This window comes from Heterodontus francisci, chromosome 17 (assembly GCF_036365525.1).
Source record: "Heterodontus francisci isolate sHetFra1 chromosome 17, sHetFra1.hap1, whole genome shotgun sequence".
NCBI lineage: Eukaryota > Metazoa > Chordata > Chondrichthyes > Heterodontiformes > Heterodontidae > Heterodontus > Heterodontus francisci.
In genome coordinates, this window is record NC_090387.1 from 75,248,541 (window position 1) to 75,260,654 (window position 12,114).

General features: G+C 41.9%; 1 protein-coding gene across 2 annotated transcripts in view; it reads left to right on the forward strand.

Annotated features, from left to right (window-relative positions):
* Positions 1 to 12,114, forward strand: part of csnk2a2b (casein kinase 2, alpha prime polypeptide b) — a 61,678-nt gene that overhangs the window by 12,737 nt on the left and 36,827 nt on the right. For both annotated transcript variants that reach the window (XM_068049702.1, XM_068049703.1), the window contains exon 2: positions 5,336 to 5,447. In XM_068049702.1, coding sequence (XP_067905803.1) covers positions 5,336 to 5,447 — 112 coding nt within the window. The remainder of the gene's footprint in view (positions 1 to 5,335; positions 5,448 to 12,114) is intronic.

The window sequence follows — 12,114 nt, forward strand, 5'->3', positions numbered from 1 at the left end:
TAACATGAAATTTAAGGATTGAGAAAGAAACAAAGGAACAATTGATGAGGGTGAATTCAAGTCAAACCAGATAACTGAAAAATAAATGAGGGAAAGAAAGATTGGATTAAGAGAGGGAGAAAAAGGGACTGAACGGAAAGTAATATCATTAAGTTTAAATTTTTTAAATCTCTAAGAATTTACTGCATGCAGGAATGAGATTCAAAAGTGTAAATCGTTCTTTTCTGAGCCAGAGGGGTTGACTGTCATTGTATTAACAATTATGTTGTTAAAAGAGTACTTACGCTGTTATGCACCAGCTTTTTGAGGCAGGTTTAATATACAAATCCAACAAGTTCTTAAAAAATAGCAGGGAGGTTGCGGGTGAGCTGCTGTTTGTGTGAGACAGTGTAAATTGGCGAGCAAGTTATGGAAATTCATGGCACATCTGCTCTTCACCTGAATTTGCTGGTCGATTTGTGATTTAATAATGGCATGCATTGTGAACTTGCCATTATTTTTCGAACAAGATTTGGGACATTACATTATAAACTGAAACCTGATGAATCCTTGCCCCTTCCTAGCTTTCTTTAACTGGTATTGGTGCATAGCTCAATCTGTCAAAAACCAAAGTGTTAACTGTCATGGTTACTAATAGCCAGTGAGATCACTTGAAAGCAATACAAAGAATGGTTGCTATTGGCCAGTGAGGCTGATAGCCTGTTATGTGAATGTATTCAGTAAGTGGGCTCCTAAATGACACTCAACAACTATAAAGGTCACAATTGCTATTAACCAATGAGATTATTTGAAAGGAACATCATGGCGACGCATTCGCTATTTCCCAATAAGCTGGTTCAAAAGCGACAGTGCAATTTTTTTATTATTGGATGTTAGTAGCTGCTCAGTTGTAGCATTCTCACCTAAGCAGAAGGTTCTGGGTTCAGGTCCTTGAATACAGCATGTAGGCTGGCGCTCCAGTGCAGTACTGACAGAGTGGTACGCTGTTGGGGCCGCCATCTTTCTGATGAGACATTAAATTGAGGCCCCATCTGTTCCCACAGGCAGATGTAAAAGAATCCTGTGGCGCAATTTTGAAGAGCAGGAGAGTTCTCCGTGGTGTCCTGGTCAACCAGCACCTTTCATTGGGGTGTGGGCTGTTGGAGGTTACATTGAGACCATACATTCCTATATTCTGCCATCTTTATTCGCCATCTCTTCCTTTACTTTGGAAGATTATGCATGCCACTCTGCTATTTAAGAAAGGAAAACCAGGGAATTGTAGATCAGTTCGCCTAACATCGGTTGTTTGGAAATTAAGTAAGGGTAAGGTGACTGAACACCTTGAAAATTTTCAGCTGATCAGAGAGAACCAACATGTATTTGAAAAGGGTAGACTCATGTCTGATTATCTGGTCACTATCGCAGTACTGTTTGTAGAAGCTTGCTGTGTGAGTTGCTTGCCATGCTTCCTACATTACAATAGTCACTACACTTCAAAAGTACTTCATTGGCTGTAAATGCCCTGAGGTTGGGAAAGGCATTATATAAATGTCTTTTTTCTTTTATTTACTGTAAAGATGGATTTACACGAACAAACACATTCTGTGTATTAAAAAAGCTGATTTGGTCTGAGCTTTCTGGAGCCAAAAAGGATCAAAAGCTTCTTCCAGATTTTTATATTTGAACCAACATCTTTAGGACTTTAAAAGTGGAATTTTCTTCAGGAGCCAAGCAAACTCTTCCAGGAATCTGCACTGGCAGAAACAGTGCAGACCCTTCCTGAAGTAAACACACTATGTTCCCTATCAGAGGACATTTGTTTTTGGAGAGTCTCTTGTGCTGTCTATTTACTGCTGTGATCTGCTTTCTTGACCTGATTCCAGAGGCCAGTGGAGTGAGTACCTCCTGGTGGGGGGTGTGTACCCTCACATCCAAGTGGGTCTGATGTCACAGAGCATATGACTCCAGACAGGTGCTGGACCTGGTTTGAAAGGTGTTGGAGGTCACAATGATGTTGCTGCTCATATTCTCTCTGCAGGGAGTCAAACTCTATGTATGGTGTAATTACAGTTGAGTCCGGGTTATATTTTTGAGGTACAGTTTGACTGGGAATGGATACTGCAGCTCCCAGCCTTGTATAAATGCACCATTCTACACTGTCTTATTCATGCACTCTGACCCTTTCGTTGGGGTGTGGGCTGTTGGAGTTTGCATTGAGACCATACATTCCTATATTCTGCCATCTCTATTCGCCATCTGTTCCTTTAGTTTGGAAGATTATGCATGCCACTCTGCTATTTAAGAAAGGAAAACCAGAGAATTGTAGATCAGTTAGCCTAACATCGGTTGTTGGGAAATTAAGTAAGGGTAAGATGACTGAACACCTTGAAAATTTTCAGCTGATCGGTGAGAACCAGCATGTATTTGAAAAGGGTAGGGTCATGTCCGATAAACCTGATTAAATTTTTTGTAGAGATAACTAACGTGAACAGTGGAATATCTTTGAATGTTATTTCATATAGACTTCCAGAAGGCATTCTGTAAAGTCCCCCATAAGGAATTTTAGCTGAAGTTGAAGCCCATGGATTTGAAGGCAGATTATATACCTGGTTGGGGAGTTGGTTGAGCAACAGAAGACACAGAGTAGGACTAATGGGCAGGTACTCAAATTGGCAGGATGTGACTAGTGGTGTCTTACAAGGATCTGTGTTGGGGCCTCAACTATTCACTGTATTTATGAGTTACTTAGTTGGGGTAGAAAGCCAGATATCCAAATTTGCATGACATAAAGATAGGCTGTGTTGTAAGCAGTGTAGATGGGGGCATAAAATTACAAGGAGATATTGATAGATTAAGTAAATGGGCAAAACTGTGTCAAATGGATTTTAGTGTAGGCAAATGAGGTCAGCCACTTTGCACCTAAAATAGAACAGGCTAATTTATAAATGGTCAAAAGTTAGAATCCTTGGCAGTCAAAAGAGACTGGGTGCAGATACATAGATCATTAAAATGTCATTAGCGGGTACAGAAAATAATCAAAAGCTAATGGAATGTTCCCTTTATATCTAGAGGGTTAGAATGCAAGGGGGTAGAAGTTGTGCTTCGGCAACTGTGAGCAGTTCTGGGCACCACACCTTGGGAAGGACATACTGGCCTTGGAGGGAGTGCAGTTTAGATTTGCCAGAATGATACCTGGACTCCAAGGTTAAATTATTGAGAGATTACACAAATTAGGATTGTAGTCCCTGGAATTTAGCAGGTTGTGTTGATTTAATTGAAGTTTTCAGAATATTATGGGGAACAGATAGGGGGGATAAAGAGAAAGTATTTGGGAAGTCTAGGGCTAGGGGCATAATCTAAAAATTCAAGCCAGACATTTCAGGAGTAAAATTAGAAAACACTTCTATATGCAAAGGTTGGCAGAAGTTTGGAACGCTTCCACAAACTGCAATTTATGCCAGCTCAATTGTAAATTTTAAATTTGTGATTGATTTTTGTTATCTAAAGGCATTAAGGGAAGTGGGGCATTGGAGTTGGGTCGCAGTTCAGCCCTAAACTCACTGAATCGTGAAACAGGCTCGAGGGGATAAATGACCTGCCCCTATTTCTATGCTCCTATGTCTATTCAAAACAGCTTCACTCAAGATGGTGCTCTCCAGGGTGTTAGCTGATATTAAATCTTATTTCAGAGAAATTTAAATAGGAACAGGTCCAAGGTTAGTACATCAAATCCATACAAGCTGGAGTTTGCTGAGCACTATACCCATCTGTTACTATGCAAAATGTCAAAAGAGAACTGCAGTCTGCTTCCTGATTTAATGCATCTGAATATTCCAGCACTGGATATTATTTCAAGAATAGTTAAAACTGTTTTACTTTAATACCTTAATTATTTCCTTATCTGGGAGATGGTGTGCTGCAAGACCTGTATTGTTCCATATAGAAGAGATGCATAAGCCTCACCTGGAGTAACTTCTGCATTTTATTCTCCTTCTCTGGTATGCAGAAGTGAAATATTGTGACCCCTGAACTTGAGATTTACAGTCCAGGTCAAGAGCTTGCTTATAGATGAAGCTCCAATGCATACCCATGGCAGAGGACTTTGATACTCCAGCATGCCATCCTAGTGCACCACTGAACTTTCAGAAGTTGGTGGCTGCATATAGACAGGAGTCCAGTTGTTTTGATGAATGTAGGAGAAACTTGTCATCATTCTTGGATAGCAAAAAAAAGGGTATAGTAGGAAAGGAGGATTTTGGCTTACTTACACTGGACACTGTTTCAGAGATTGGAGGGGTGGAGGACGGAAATGGGTCTGTTTCCTATTATTGAAAGTGAAGGTCCTCCGCTGTCCACAGGCACTGCGTTCTCAGTGCATTGGAGTTGTAGCCTACTGGCATTTCAGGAACTACTTTGCATTTCTGAGATTGAATCCTTATGTAATTGCATAATATGAGTATCTTTGAGAGTGTCCAAACGTCAACTCCACCAGATGTACTTTGGTGTAAAGAGGGCATAAGTTTGCTTGAGGTGGAGATGCCAGATATGTACGTTTTCCACCCCCCCCCCCCCAACACACACACCAAGTACAGTGCAGTTGATGGATGCTAGAACTACAAAGGGCAGACAGTTTCCAGTATTTGAGCCAAGATGCAGTTTAAATATTAAATAAAACAAAGGGCAGGAGAAACTTCTCAAGGTAGATTATTGAGAGGTTGTGGAATTCATTTTCATGATTAATGGTTGAGGCGGAAACTATCTCAGCATTCAAAGTTAGATTGGATAGGTGGATGAAAAAAAATGGGATAAAGGAATATAGGAACAAGGCAGGTAAATTGACTAGAATTATTTGCACGTGTGGTGGATAAATATTAACACCAACTAGTTGGGTCAAATGGCCTGTTTCTGTGTTGTAATTTCTATGTGGATCAAACATGCATTATGCTGTAGATATATCTCACACTTCAGATCTTTTCAGAATTATCCCAGGCTCACGGGTGCTTTATTTGGTTTGCAGTAAATGCCAGCTTATAGTGCAGTTACTTTCGTTATTAATCTGTATGATGCAGAAAGAGGACTGATGTAAGTAGTGCCCTGTGTGTTGGAGCAGGTTGTGAAGTAATTGATAGTGTTCCTTGGAGGAATTGAAGCAGTGCCAAAGATCTAGAACGTGTTGAATGCTTTGGGGAAGGATGGAGGGTGTAGCTTATTTTTTTAAAATAGCTTATTAATTGCTGAGTTCTGAGCCTTGTTAGGTTTGACTAATCAATCATGATTAGGGATTGACAGAAACGAACAGCATATTGCAGGCATTTGAAGAATAAAATCTGTTTACCTTTTTGCTTTGCCACAGTAACCAGGATGATTACCAATTGGTCCGAAAACTTGGCCGTGGGAAATACAGTGAAGTATTCGAGGCTATTAACATAACAAACAATGAAAAAACAGTAGTCAAAATACTGAAAGTGAGTATCAGCTTTTTATGTTCAGCTTTTCATGGCCTATCCTGCATGTAGGATCATTGACCATCTGCTGCTACCTCACTTTTTCCGCATATCCAGTTCTGCTTGCCCCTCACCCCTGCTGACCTGCACTACCTCCCTGTTCCCTTTGTGTATTAAATTTAAACTTCTTGCCTTCAAATCCCTCCGTAGCTTGACCGCATCCTATCCCTGCTATCTCCTCCAGCCTTCTGTTTCTCAACGCCATCCTCTCTGTATAACCACCACTGTTCTGGTTATACTTAGTTCCAAACACTGCCCTGTGTGTCTTTTCACTCGTTCAAATTGAGACTTATCTCGCGATCTCCTCTTGTAATTCCCTTAATGTTGTTGAACTCCTTCCCGCCCTCAGACCTACTTTGATCTAAAAGTCTATACATTTATAATTCCAGCTTCGAAGACTAGTTGGTGCTAGGTTTAACTTTGAGACCTGGATCTCGTTCTGGTTGTAATATTATTTGAAATGAACTTGGGCAGTGGCTATTCAGTTCACTGTGAGTATGAGCCCACAGCACAAAACTCTTAGTTTGGAACAAGTTGACTTTAAATTGATTACATCAGTCAAAATCCATAGAATGGCTGGTGTGGGAATCATAAAAAGGTCGCGCTGAATCAGTAGTGGATGCTCTTTTGAAGGTTTGGCAGAGGCATATTGTTGGGCCATTTAACCATACTGTAAGTGACCTAGGAGTGGTTGACAACGATACTGGCTGTCTGGAAAATATTTAATTCCCCAGCATTCCTTGTCACGTGAGTCTAAAGCCACAACTGTCATTAAAATAAGATCCTAATTTGGTGTTTCTGCCCACTAGATATTGAAAAGTGAGGACAGCAGAAGGTAAATAAAGATTAAAATTTTCTGCAGGGTGATCCCTTTTAGATGTTGAATTAATTGGTTTCAGCTAGTGGGGCACTTAGAGTCCTGAGTTAGTGTGTATGAATTGCCATGGTTTGAATTGTATATTGTGTGCACATTGGGTGAGGACAGGATCAAGCTCAGCTCTAATGCTTTCTTCCCTCCTTGGTGTTTAGCCTGTTGATGGGCACTGCAGAAGCTCACATGACTAAAGGCCAGTTGGATTCTGGAGAGTGTTAGCCACCCATGGAGCCATCCCACAGCGAACAGTTGACTCCTTCAGGAGAAGAGATTTAAAAACAATTCTGGGTGCAGGACAAATGTGGAATGTCATTGGGTAATGCTGTGTGTAATGTAGCAGGTTAATTGTGAACACCACAGGTAGCCCTGTAAATTGGCAAACCACTGAACCATTTAACGATTCTAGTGATTGGGTTAACAATTAAATGAAAGAGCATAGGGAAAAGCTAACACTGTTTATTTTTGATTAGTCGAAATGTAATGAACTGGTAACCTGATATTGGTGTATCCTTTTCATTTTTGTTTTCTTGGCATTTTCGGCTTTTCATCTGTGTGTGATGAAGTCGCTGTGTGATCTCTTGGATTTTAGAAATGCCTGATTTAATTGAAGCAGCTCCACAGGAAATGTGTCTATAACACCTCTGAAATGTCAAATGTAGGTAAAGAAAATGACAAGATAGGAAGGATAGGTTATAGAATTTGAAGGATTTTAATTTTTCCAACTAAATTCTTCAAATCTCTCAGAATATGCAGGAAAAATGGGGCATTTTGGCAACATTTTATTTGTGTTTTGGCAGTTTCTCGACTTTACTTAGTTTTAAAGTCCTCAAGGCAACATCAGCAGGAAAAGCTTGTGACTTGTGTCAAATGAGCAAAATTGGAGTTCAATCCAATAGTCCCAAAAAGCAGTTGTCCGTAATAAATGTAGCATAACTAAATGGCAACCAGTTACGAGGCTGTGCTACAGTTAAGCAATGTTGTTAATGTATGCTGTCCTTGCTTAAGACAGGTACTTAAATAGTTTATCAAAACTGGCAGAAAATCAGCCATCTGTTTATATAAAAGTTTTGTGAACATCTATCCCACTTCAGGCATCAGGATCCTAACTTTGCACCTTGTATAAAACAACAGCGAATCGCAACTGAATATAATCTTTAAAAAAAAATACAAAAGGCCACAGAAGCCCAACTGTTAGCCCAGTAGTTGAGATAATTAGGAGGAGCCATGCAACTGCTAATTGTGAGAAACTTCCAACAACAATCATTTGCCTTTAATTGACCTTGAAGCCTACTGACAGCACTTCCCCTCAGAGGATATCTCCGTAGTGGCCTTAAAGGGACTAGTCAGGTTCCTCCTCTAAATCCCAAGCTACCTGTGAATAATGTCACAGCAATTTATATATAGGTGAACATCTCTGTTTTTCAGGGTAAGATGCTCTTGTTTATATATTTATATTTCTCCCCTTCCTCCTTTTCAACAGTCTTCTCTCACTGTCCATGGCTGAAAGGGTGAGTGGAAGGCAGTGTCAGATGCTCCATGGTTACACTGCGTATCTAATATTGGAGTTGGAAGGTGGTTTAGTGTATAAATATGGTAAAGCTTCTAACCATTTTGAGGGCTAGTTCAGTGGAAATGTGTAATATTTTAGTGCATTCTGTTAGGCTTTATAGGGGAAATTTGCAGCTAACATATTACCAATAATTATAAATTTGTGGCTAAAGGAAGTTGGTGCAAGAAAAGAGTGCTCTGATGTGTACTGGCTTAGAGGGGAAATTGACGACTTGTCTAGCATGTCTCTTTGCCAAAGCTGTTTACAAGAGGCAGGTTAGGCAGTTGGTGGTGAGGAAATTTATCTTTGATATTGAACTTATTTGCCAAGAACAGTGAGGTGGCTGGCATAAGAACAAGAGTACAGAAGTAGGCTGCTTAGGCACTTGAACCTGTTCCACTATTCAATAAGATCATGGCTGATCTCAGATCTGGTTCCAAATACCTGCCTTTGCACCATATCCCAACAAAAATGATCAATCTCAGATTTTAAAAGACCTGGCATCAATTTATGTCTGCAGAATAGAGTTGCAAACTTGTACCAACCTCTGCATAGAAGTGCTTGCTAATTTCGCTCCTGAAAGGCACATCGCAAGATACACTTCCATCACTCCAAACACAGATGTCCATCGTACAGCTGCTGAGGGAAATTTTGAGACTTGAAATGAAATACAGATGTGAGACCACACACGTATATCCAGGTTCATTACTTACTGGGATAGATTTACATTGATGCTGACCCTCCAACTGCTGAAGCAACTGTTCAACAGGGTATGGTGTATGTCCATACTGTAGTGAGGAAGATGGTGGCAGTAGACATGCACATTTTATGGTGTGTTGTGTTGCTCACCCTCTTATCACAGACTTGATAATCCATAACCTGAGCCAGGAAGGTCCACCGTACTTCAGTATGCTTCTGCTGACTGCCCAACCAGGCTGGCTCATTAATGGAAGCTGAGATTCTTCCCACTTGGTTCCACCTTGCCTTTCATACCCATGTCCTAATGGGCGGAGTGGTCCTGCCTGGATGAACAGCGAAAAGCCCTTTGCTGATAAGTTGCCTGGTTTTAGCTGTTCAAACTCTTGGAATTGGGCAAATTGGATGTCCCCCTGCAGGGAAAGTGTGCGCCATCCATATTAAGCAAACAGAAACCACACCTGTGTGGATTCAATAAGGTGCCACACAAAAGGTTAATTGGCAAGATAAGGGCTCATTGAGTTGGGGGTAATATATTAGCATGAATAGAGGATTGGTTAACAGACAGGAAGCAAACAGTGGGCATAAATGGGGTATTTTCAAGTTGGTAGGCAATAGAGTGCTGCAAGAATCCGTGTTGGGGCCTCAGCAATTTACAATCTATTAATGACGTAGATGAAGAGACAGTAATGTATCTAAGTTTGCTGATGATACAAAGGTAGGTGGAAAGGAAAGCTGTGAGGAGGGCACAGAGGCTGCAAAGAGATATAGACAGGTTAAGTGAGTGGGGAACAAGATGTTAGATCAAGTATAATGTAGGGAATAAAAGCAAAATACTGCAGATGCTGAAAATCTGAAGTAAAAACAAGAAATGCTGGAAATACTCAGCAGGTCTGACAACTCTGCTTCTCTGTCCACAGATGCTAATGTTTCAGGTCAGTGACCCTACATCAGTTTGAAGTTATACACTTTGGTCGTAAGAATAGAAAAGCAGAATAATTTTTTGAAAGGTGTGAAACTTGTAAATGTTGATGTTCAAAGAGATTTGGGTGTGCTTATACAAGGAACCCAGAAAATTAACATACAGGTACAGCAAGCAATTAGGAAAGCAAATTGGCCTTTATTGCAAGAGGATTGGAGTACAGGAATAAAGAAGTCTTGCTACAATGTACAGGGTTTTGGTGAGACCACATCTGGAATACTGTGTACAGTTATGGTCTTCACATTTTAAGAATAGATGTACTTGTATTGGAGGCAGTGCAGCGAAGGTTCACTACTTTGGTCCCTGGGATGAAGGGGTTGTCCTATGATGAGAGACTAAGTAAATTGGGCCTGTATTCTCTGGAGTTTAGAAGAATAAGTGGTGATCTCATTGAAACATATAAGATTCTAAAGGGGCTGGATAGGGTAGACACAGAGATTCTTTCCGCTGGTCAGGGAATCTGAAACACGGGGGCACAGACTCAGGATAAGGGGCTGATCATTTAGGACTTCGATGAGGAGAAATTACTACTTTGGAATTCTCTACCCCTGAGGGTTGTGGATGCTGCATCGTTGAATACATTTAAGGCTGGGATAGACAGAGTTTTGGTCCCAGGGAATCAAGGGATATGGCAAGCAGGCGGGAAAGTGGAATTGAATCCCAAGATCAGCCATGATCGTATTGAATGGCGGAGCAGGCTTGATGGGCCATATGGTCAACTCCTGCTCCTATTTCTTGTACTCTTGTGCATTTCTCAGTAGTTTGATTAGGTGATGTCAAGCGTGGCTGTGGTTTCTGCACGTCAGGCATCCAGTTGACTCGCACAAAAGTTTTTGATCCGTACGCAAAGCTTTAAATTCTAATTTAGTCAGCAACTTCAAGAGCTATGACATTTTCACAAGTAGTCACTCTGTCAGTGCAGCCATTAAGAGATTTTCAAATTTTTTTCCTATTCATTCATGGGATGTGGGCGTCGCTGGCTAGGCCAGCAATTATTGCCCCCCCCCCCCCCCATCCGTAATTGCTCTTGAGAAGGTGGTGGTGAGCTGTCTTCTTGAACCGCTGCAGTCCATGTGAGGTAGGGACACCCACTGTGCTGTTAGGGAGTTCCAGGATTTTGACCCCGCGACAGTGAAGGAATGGCGATATAGTTCCAAGTCAGGATGGTGTGTGAGTTGGACAGGAATTTGCAGGTGGTGGTGTTCCCGTGCATTTGCTGCCCTTGCCCTTCTATTGGTAGAGGTCGTGGGTTTGGAAGGTGCTGTTGAAGGAGCCTTGGTGCATTGCTGCAGTGCATCTTGTAGGTGGTATGCACTGCTGCCACTGTGCGTCGGTGGTGGAGGGATTGGATGTTTGTGGATGGGGTGTCAATCAAGCGGGCTGCTTTGTCCTGGATGGTGACGAGCTTCTTGAGTGTTGTTGGAGCTGCACCCATCCAGGCAAATGGAGAGTATTCCATCACACTCCTGACTTGTGCCTTGTAGATGGCGGACAAGCTTTGGGGAGTCAGGAGATGAGTTACTCGCCACAGGATTCCGAGCCTCTGACCTTCAGTTGTAGCCACGGTATTTATATGGCTACTCCAGTTCAGTTTCTGGTCAATGGTAACTCCCAGGATGTTGATAGTGGGGGATTCAGCAATGGTTATGCCATTGAATGTCATGGGAAGATGGTTAGATTTTCTCTTGTGGGAGATGGTCATTGCCTGGCACTTGTGTGGCGCGAATGTTATTTGCCACTTATCAGCCCAAGCCTGGATATTGTCCAGGTCTTGCTGCATTTCTACATGGACTGCTACAATATCTGAGGAGTCACAAATGGTGCTGAACATTGTGCAATCATCAGTGAACATCCCCACTTCTGACCTTATGATTGAAGGAAGGTCATTGATGAAGCAGCTGAAGATGGTTGGGCCTAGGACAGTACCCTGAGGAACTCCTGCAGTGATGTCCTGGAGCTGAGATGATTGACCTCCAACAACCACAACCATCTTCCTTTGTGCTAGGTATGACTCCAACCAGTAGAGGGTTTTCCCCCTGATTCCCATTGACTTCAGTTTTGCTAGGGCACCTTGATGCCGTACTCTGTCAAGGGCAGTAACTCTCACCTCATCTCTTGAGTTCAGCTGTTTTGTCCATGTTTGAACCAAGGCTGTAATGAGGTCAGGAGCTGAGTGGCCATGGCGGAACCCAAACTGAGTGTCACTGAGCAGGTTATTGCTAAGCAAGGGTCGCTTGATAGCACTGTCAATGACATCTTCCATCGCTTTACTAATTGAGAGTAGTCCGATGGGGTGGTAGTTGTCCGGGTTGGACTTGTCCTGCTTTTTGTGGACAGGACATACCTGGGCAATTTTCCACATTGCTGGGTAGATGCCAGCGTTGTAGCTGTAGTGGAACAGCTTGGCTAGGGGTGCGGCAAGTTCTGGAGCACAGGTCTTCAATACCATTACTGGAATATTGTCAGGGCCTTTGCAGTGTCCAGTGCCTTCCGTCGTTTCTTGATATCACACGGAGTGAATCGAATT